Raw genomic sequence first — 9208 nt, 5'->3', positions numbered from 1 at the left:
CGGGGTACCATAAACAACTTGGAAATTTTTAGTGAGTTTCTTGTCCGGTTTAATGCGGTCACCAGTTTTGCCTTATAATGTGCTGACAGAGAACTTTACCAGGTGTAAGAGGAGAGTTAGCTCTTTTTCCTGTTCTTGGCCCTACCTGTGTTATCTCTAGTCCATCAATATCAGGAGAATCAGGAGAGCTTTCTACACAACTTGACCACTATGTGCTGGTTAATTCCATGGTTTCCATGCCACATGGAAAGTTCATCTGAAACTGACCCAACAAATGAGAGTGCCACCCTCGATCTTGCCCTTGGGACTTCACACTTTCTATTGGGGTAATTCATTCACACACAACTGACAAACGGACCAAGCCAGAGTGCCAGGGAAATTTTACTACAGGTTATGAGTAGATTTTTCTTTCTTATTGTCAATAAAAATATAAATAGACATTCTTCTATTTTCTTCTTATACTTCGATGGATCATCTCCCATAATACAGTTTGGAGACCATTACTTCAATCTAAAAAGTTAACTTTTTTTTTTCCATTTTGTTTTAAAATGCACAGAAAAACATACCCATAGGAACTGTACAAGAATGCTTATGATCAATTTAAAAATGAGCATAGGAACAGAATAGACATTTTATTAAGAAGACACAAATAAACAACATGTACATGAAAGATGCTTAACATTCCTAATTATCAGGGCAATGCAATCAAAATTACAATGAGTTATCATCTCACACTTGTTAGAATGGCTATTGTCAAAGAGACAAGAAACAGTAAGTATTGGTGAAGATGTGGAGAAAAGGAAACACTTGTTCATGGTTAATGGTAATGTAAATTGGTACAGCCACTATGGAAAACAGTATAGAGGTTCCTCAAAAAATTTAAAATAGAACTACCGTATGATCCAACAATTCCACTTCTAGGAATATATCTGAAGGAAATGAATCAGGACCTCAAAGACATATCTGTGCCCCACCTCCTCCTGTACCACCCCGTATTCATTTCAGTCAAGGCATGGAAACACCTAATTGTCCATAGGTGGATAAAGAAAAAGTTTATATATATTTCTGCCTTAAGAAGAAGGAAGTTTTGCCTTTTGTGACAACATGGATGAAACTTGAGGGCCATATATTAGGTGAAATAAGTCAGACAGAGAAAGGCAGATACTGTATGATCTCATTTATACGTAGGATCTAAAAACGCTGAACTCAGAAATAGCGAGAATGGTCATTACCAGTGCTGGAGAAGAGGAGATGGGGAGAAGTTGGTCAAAAAGTACAAACTTCTGATGAAAAGATGAATAAATTCTGGGGATCTAGTGTATAGCATGGCGACTATAATTAATGATACTATATTGGAGTTCCCGTTGTGGCTCAGTGGTTAATAAATCCGACTAGGAACCATGAGGTTTCGGGTTCGATCCCTGGCCTTGCTGAGTGGGTTAAGGATCTGGCATTGCCATGAGCTGTGGTGTAGGTCACAGACGTGGCTCGGATCCTGCGTTGCTGTGGCTGTGGCGTAGGCTGGCGGCTACAGCTCCGATTGGACCCCCAGCCTGGGAACCTCCATATGCCATGGGAGCGGCCCAAGAAATGGCAAAAAGACAAAAAAAAAAAAAAAAGAAAAAAATTTACTATATTATATACCTGAAACTTGTCAAGAGAATAAATCCTAAATGTTATCATCGCACACAAACACAAGTAGTCATTATGTGAGGGGATGGAGATGTTAACTGCCCTCACCGCATAATCATTTTACAATAGATACATGTACCAAATCATCATGCCCTACAGTTTAAACTTACATATGTCATATGTCAATAATATTTCAATAACCTGGAAAAAAATAGAATGCTTCTGATAGCTTTGTGAGGTGGGATAACAAAAGCTTTTTATTCTGCTCTATAATTTTCTGTGTTTTCCAAATATTACAGAATCTACATGGATTATTTGTATCAGAAAAAAAAACCACCTTATTTTTAAAACTTTAACTGTCCTTTGGCTCATCAGACAAAGAGAGACTAGTGTGTGCTGAGAGGACCTGAGACTGTGGGGGCAGTGGGAGGGGCGGGGGGCGGGGCAGAGGAGGAGCCACGGTCTCAGGCTGTCACTAGGCAGTCATGGACTCCCTATGCAGCAGCTGGTTCCCCACCCAGAACCTGATGTTCCAAATCAGCCTCATTCTCGGTGAGTAACAGAAGAGGCGGCGCTGCACCTGGGAAGGTGTGGTGGGAGGCTGAGGAATCAGCTGTGAGGGAGACAGGTGGGCAGCTGGGGCTTTCATGCCACCAACATCCTGATTCCTCAAGCTTCTTTGAGGGTTGAGGGGGAGGAAAGAGGGACTAGAGTCTTTCTGGGATGATCTCAAGTGTCTCAAGACAGGAAAATCACCATCAAATCTTTACTTCAAAAGGCAGTTATTTGCCCTGCTTTGTTGAGCTGCTGTTGCTGAAATGATTAGAGCAGTGTTTCATTTTCCACCTTCCTGTTTAATGGAAAAATCTCCACAATCTTAGGCCCTTCTCTCCATCCCGTACCCACTCCCCCAGCCTGCTCCCTTCCTCTGTCCCCAGGCTGAGGAGGGCATGCGAGGCGAGCGAGGACACAGGACAGTCTCTCATGGCCCCTCAGTCATGGACACTGAGCTGTGCTGATGTGAGGGGGAGCGGGGAAGTAGGATCCTGTCGTCTTATCTGCTGGTGACCTTGATGTTGGTTACAGTTTTTTCTAGCTCTTCATGGGGGTGGGTCATGCTGTAGATTGCTACCTAATGTGTGACTTGGGGATTGGCCCGCTGCCCTTGTACCCCAAACTTTTTTATGGTACAAAGAAGGGCTGAGCTCTGCAGTCAGACCCACTGGGTCACAAATTCTGGTTTTGCAAAATATTGGCCGTAAAGTCCTGGGCCAACAAATATACCCCGGGACAAAGGGCTTTACCTTTCTGATCTTCACTTCCTCACCTATAAAATGGAATGATAACACCTAACTTGAGGTGTCATTTTGGGAGATTAAATGAAACAGGGCACATTCTGACCAGTGTCTGACACGGGGACACAGATCACACATGTATGCCATGGTACGCTTTTTAGTCTTAATGAAAGATTTGCAAATAGACACTGTAAAAGAACAACAACAACAAAAAGTGGTGGGGAGTTCCCGTCGTGGATCCGTGATTAATGAATCTGACTAGGAACCATGAGGTTGCGGGTTCGATCCCTGGCCTTGCTGAGTGGGTTAAGGATCTGGTGTTGCCATGAGCTGTGGTGTAGTTCACAGATGTGGCTCGGATCCTGCGTTGCTGTGGCTGTGGCGTAGGCCGGCGGCTACAGCTCCCATGCGACCCCTAGCCTGGAAATCTCCATATGCCGCGGGAGCAGCCCTAGAAAAGGCAAAAAAAACAAAAAGAAAAAAAAAGTGTTGTTTCCTTGTTTAATGATTGAGTTTTGTCATAATTCAACAGGTTTTAAAGACAGGAAAGGTTTTCCTCTGAGAGTCAAGTGGGTTGTGGTAACATAGAGATTGCACGCTTTCCTAAACTCCCCACCCACCTCCACCTCCACAGAGTGAACATTGTGGAAACATTTGTCAAAAAATGTTTCGCCTTTCACATCGGTAAGAGAAATGCTACACCTTTGTTGATAAGTGAGCGGATGGTGTGAACAGATGAAGCGTAAAGAAAACAATACATAAGATAAATAAGCATGAAAGATAGTCATCTTCACAGTTAATCAAACAAGTGCAGATTAAGAAGACTTGATATCATATATTGCCTGTCAAACTAGCGCAGGTGTTTTTCTTTAATGAGAATACTCTGATGGCCATGGGACAGCGTGACAGATGCTCTCATATATCATGGGCAACTTTTAAAATGAACTTCTGGTAGTTCATTTGATGTGTCAGAAACGTTAAACCTTTGAAATGTTCCAACCTTTTTCTAGGTAATTCCATTTCTGAGGTTTAACCCAAGGGGAAAAACCTTCATGCAGAAGAATCTCATGCACAAAGACATTCCTTTTGGTCTACTTATAATAATGAAAACATTGGGGAATTCCCGTCATGGCTCAGTGGCAATGAATCTGACTAGGAACCGTGAGGTTGCAGGTTCGATCCCTGGCCTGGCTCAGTGCGTTAAGAATCTGGCGTTACCATGAGCTGTGGTGTATGTTGCAGACATGGGTCGGATCTGGCATTGCTGTGGTGTACGTAGCCAGGCAGCTGTAGCTCTGATTTGACCCCTAGCCTGAGAACCTCCATATACCTCGGGTGCAGCCCTAAAAGAAAAGAAAACATTGGTACCCAATAAGGGAGTATATTACCTAAGGTCAAGTTACAGCACGAAGGTGGTGACAATGACTGCTATGGGTAAGCCATGCTGGCTCGGTGAGTGAGAAGGTGAAAAGGACTTGGTTAGAAGGAAGAACAAGAATAAACATGTGTTCAGTATCTACCACATGCAAGATCTGTACTAAGAATATTACGTACATTATCTCTTTTCAGCTTCACACGCTACATGCTTCCTGTGGGGTTTCCTAATGAGGCAGGAAGGGTCAACACAGGGAAGATCCCCTGCTAAGCACCAGCACTGTGACCTATGTCAGGAATCTGGCTTTTACATAAGCTCCATTAAGTAGATGACACTAACCACATTTTGCATTTGAGGAAATCAAGGCTCAGAGAGGCCAGTCAACGTGCCTGAGATCTCAGAACTGAGAGGCCTCCCCAGGATTCTAACAGCAACAGGACTAGGTTCTGCCGCAGGCTGCAGAGAGGTGGCCAAGGCTGCACTGCCCTTACTGTCCTAGCCCTCCCGCCCCACTCCCACACACAGAACTCTGACCTCTTAATTAAGAAATAAGGGAACCTCTGCTATTTAAAAGAAATTACTCTCCTCTCACAACTTCTGACCCTTCTTTCCTATGGCAGCCTCTAGGGAAATGAATACATTTGCATTTCTCAATAAAGAAACAGCTGTTCTCTTAGTCCTTTCCGCCATCTGAATCCCTTTTCCTTTTTTCTCAACATAGCTATCACTTCCTCTTAGGGCTGTGGGGCTCTGTGGGGCCAGTGAGCTGTTAAGGTTTTCCTCCCATTTTTGTTTTGTTTTGTTTTGTTTTTTGGAGCCATCTAAATGGCTCCTCTCTGCTACCAGAGCACCTCTACTGTTCTGCTATTGCGGCATCTGTCAACATTCTCAGAGGGCTTGGTAGGTGGTGGCAGGGTGGTGGGGGTGGGGTGAGGTAGGAGGTAGCTGAGCCCCTGGGCAGTGAAACAGCAAGTAAGTCCATTGACATCTCAAGGAAAAAGTTAATTGAAGGAGCTCAGCTCAGCTGGAGTAGAGAGCTAAGATGACCACTTCAATCACTCCTGGGGTCAAGGAGAGCTCCCCAATTACACATGCGAAGTAAGACTCCTAGGGGTCAAAGAGGGAGGGAGTTCCAGGCCATAATAAGTCCTGATGCCATCCTGCACCCTTTGCTCTGGAATCTATCTTTTCCAAAAGATGTGCACACATATTGGGGAGGGTCCTGTGTCCAATCAAGTGTGAGAATTAAAACAAGATAATTGGCTAAAGGTAAACAGAGACCCAGAAGAACTGTCCTATGTAAGTGATTTAAATCTGCTCTCTGGCACACTCTTCGCTCAGGGGGACACCTGCACCCATACTCCTCTTTAGGGTGTGTATCACTTCCTTGCTTCTCACTTAAACTACTTCTCTGTGTGCTCTTACACATGTTGTACTGTGACTCCAACAGTAAACTCTACACATATATTTGCCTCCTTGCAATATTCTTGCTTTCAACAGGGACAAGAGTCAGGGCAATTCTGCTTCTAGCCTCCAGCTGGTCTAGTGGTTAGGATTCCTGGTTTTCATCCAAGCTGCCCGAGCAGAGCAGAAGATTAAGATCTCACCCCAAGCCATCACTCACTGCCATCTCTCCGAGATCAGGGGTATACAGGAAGCCACCTCTGCGCTCTTTTAGTTGCCAAACCACCACTGAGGGCAGGAAGTCCCTCATATAGGATGTAGCTGTTCTGCCTCGCCCAAGCAGGTAGTTGCTGTGCTTGAATTCTAAGCAGATTTAGACCCTTACCCAGGTTTCATGGAGTCCCACATGATAAGGGAGGGCAGGGAGCTGGGTGGGACCCAGTGGCTGCGATGTCCTTACTAGTCTTTAAACTGAGACAACACAAAAACTCTTTCCTGCAAATGCATTTTGGATAAAGCAGATTCAGGCAGTTCTGAGTTCATGATTAACTCATTTTTATTAAGAATCGAAGTGGACTAAACTGGCAAGCTCTTGTCTTTATTTAAAATAATAATTTTAAGACATAAAATATATGGCATCATATCATCATATTTCATTTCAGTTCCTCACAAATTTGTAAGGGAAATATTTTTATGGGCATATATTTGCCTATGTCCTCAAGGCAGGGAGCAGGATGTACTGACAGAGAAGAGATGGAAATGATTGTAATTACACTGCTCTTACCCAGCATTTCAGTTGTTATTGGATTTAGTTCTTTTTTCTGTATGTTCCAATAGGTTCTGGAAGTGTACTAGGAAGAGAATTGGAAATGAGGAACCTGGGTCTTGTAAGGATTGTGACAACCAATTTCCCTGTTTTCTTATTAATTGTAACTTTATCTCCCTGGTCCTAGTAAAGAATCTTTTGAATGCTTTTATTGAAGTATAGTTGACTTACAATGTTGTGTTCATTTCTGCTGTACAGCAAAATGATTTGGTTATACATATATACACATTTAAAAAATATTCTTTTCCATTATGGTTTATCATACTTTTCTATGCTCTACAGTTAGGATCTTGTTGTTTATCCCCCCCATGTGTAATAGCACAAAGGAAAGACTCTTTTCTACAACTTTAGAGAAATAGCTTAATAAATTTATAAATTTATTTAAATATGAGAGAGACCTAACCAAAAAACTCAAACCCCCCAAGCCCCCAAATCCCTTGTGACTATACAAATATACAGATGTAAAAAACAAAACAAAATTAAAAAAAACAAAACAACAACAACAAAAAGCAAAGATGCGGATATAGCTTCATAGCCGTGTCTTAGAACTTTCTTCATTAAATTGTTGGTTTTTGGAAATTCCCTTATTCCTAACTTTTCCTGAACCCTGACTGCTTCCTTCCTCTTTAATGATTTCATTCCCTGTTCAAAAAACCATGCATTGGAGTTCCTGTCGTGGCTCAGCAGTAACAAACCCAACTAGCATCCATGAGGAAACGGGTTTGATCCCTGGCCCTCGCTCAGTGGGTTAAGGATTTGGCATTGCCATGAGCTGTGGTATAGGTCGTAGACCCTGCTTAGATCCTGCTTTGCTGTGGCTGTGGCTGTGGCTGGCAGCTGTAGCTCCAGTTCTACCCCTAGCCTGGGAATTTCCATATGCCACAGGTGCAGCCCCAAAAAAACAAAACAAAACAAAAGCCAGACATTGCTTTGTGGCAAAAACTCTCTCCTGCTCTAGAGTGTTTTGTCTGAAAGAGAATAAAACCCTTGATTCACTGCCACCAGCACACAAGCATGATCGAAGAGTCTCCAATCTTTCAAAAATGCTCTCTTGAATACTGAAATACCCCGAGGAAGAAATTAAAAAGCAAGAAGTAACCGCATGCAAAGGAAATTAATGAAAAAACTATTTTGCTTAGTTTTATATAAATATATTGAAAGCTGAGATGAAATGGATTATTTTCTAGAAAAAATATGATTTACCACTACTGAGTCCAGAAAATCTAAACAGATGAATTGCCTGCTTTGGAAATGCACCTTTGTGTTTCTCCTCTGCCTTTACATACTACCATATTACTTCTGACAGAGGATGTCTGAGTTCTTTTCCCCTCACCAAGCAACTTTGTTTTTTCCAGATACCAGCTGGGTATCCCACAATTTAACTCTTTTTTTTTTTTCGTCTTTTTGCTATTTCTTTGGGCCACTCCCGCGGCATATGGAGGTTCCCAGGCTAGGGGTCGAATCGGAGCTGTAGCCACTGGCCAACACCAGAGCCACAGCAACGCGGGATCCGAGCCTCGTCTGCAACCTACACCACAGCTCACGGCAACGCCGGATCGTCAACCCACTGAGCAAGGGCAGAGACCGAACCCGCAACCTCATGGTTCCTAGTTGGATTTGTTAACCACTGCGCCACGATGGGAACTCCCTTAACTCAATTTTAACAGTATCTACCTGCAGTTTGTGTCTGATCCCATAGGTAAAGTGTTCAGCCCCTTATTCTTCCCCAACTTCAGATTCTAGTCACAAGTGCAGGTTGTAAGCTGTGCTTCTGACAGACTGGACATAAATCAGAGGTTCCCATGACCTTCTTGTCAGGCTTGTTTAATTTGCTAGAGCAGTTCCCAGAACTATGGGAAATCAATTTACTTGCTAGATAACTGGCTTATTACAAAAAATGTAACTCATGAACAGCCAGATGGGCAGGTGCACGGGGCCAGGTATGTGGGAAGGGGTGCAGAGCTTGCATGCCCTCTCTGCGTGTGCAACCCTCCTAGCACCTGCTTGGGTTCTCCAAACCAGAGCTCGCCTAATCCAGTCCTTTTGGGTTTAGAGAGACGCCATTACATGGGCAGAATTGACTAAAGCACTAAGCATTTGTGATTAAACTCAGTCTCTAGCCCCCTCTTAAGATGACAGTGTGTGAAACTGAAAGTTTCAACCTGCTATCTCCTGGCAACCAGCCCCCATCTGAAGGAGCTTTCCAAAAGTCACCTCTTAAACATTATATTTCAGCTGTGATAGAAAAAGTCTTGTTGTCATTTCACCTTTATTGCTCTGGAGCTATATCAGGAACTGGGAACAAAATATAATGTTATAACGCCTCTGGAGTGCCCTCGTAAGAATTTGCAAAGGTTTTAGGAGCTATGTTCCAGGAGTGGTGAACAAAGACCAAATATATATACATAAAATAATTCTTGAACAAATAGAAAAACATGACATATTCCCCAATAGTAAAATTAAATTGTAAAGAAATCAATTATCCTGAAGTTAATCTACAAATTAAATATGATCCTAGTAAAAAAATTATCAACAATTTTTTTAAAAAAAAAATCCAGGAGTTCCCATCATGGCACAGTGGTTAATGAATCTGACTAGGAACCATGAGGTTGTGGGTTCGATCCTTGGCCTCACTCAGTGGGTTAAGGATCCGACGTTGCCGTGAGCTGTGGTGTA

At 42.8% G+C, this 9208-nt stretch overlaps 1 protein-coding gene across 4 annotated transcripts in view; it reads left to right on the top strand.

Moving 5' to 3' along the window:
• Positions 1-2106: 2106 nt before the first annotated feature.
• Positions 2107-9208, top strand: part of LOC110260316 (CD48 antigen) — a 28533-nt gene continuing 21431 nt past the window's right edge. For all 4 annotated transcript variants that reach the window (XR_014844020.1, XM_021089623.2, XM_021089624.2 and 1 more), the window contains exon 1: positions 2107-2184. Coding sequence is in view for 3 of the 4 variants with exons in the window: in XM_021089623.2 (XP_020945282.1) it covers positions 2118-2184 (67 nt within the window). In the remaining variant the exon portion in view is untranslated. The remainder of the gene's footprint in view (positions 2185-9208) is intronic.

The sequence above is a fragment of the Sus scrofa genome, chromosome 4, assembly GCF_054392235.1.
Source record: "Sus scrofa isolate SSC_HxYL_T2T_F1_AM1 chromosome 4, Sscrofa_HxYL_maternal_Yorkshire_Landrace_v2.0, whole genome shotgun sequence".
Taxonomy (NCBI): domain Eukaryota; kingdom Metazoa; phylum Chordata; class Mammalia; order Artiodactyla; family Suidae; genus Sus; species Sus scrofa.
Note: the sequence above shows the minus strand (reverse complement) of the source record. Positions and strands in the feature narration are given on the sequence as shown.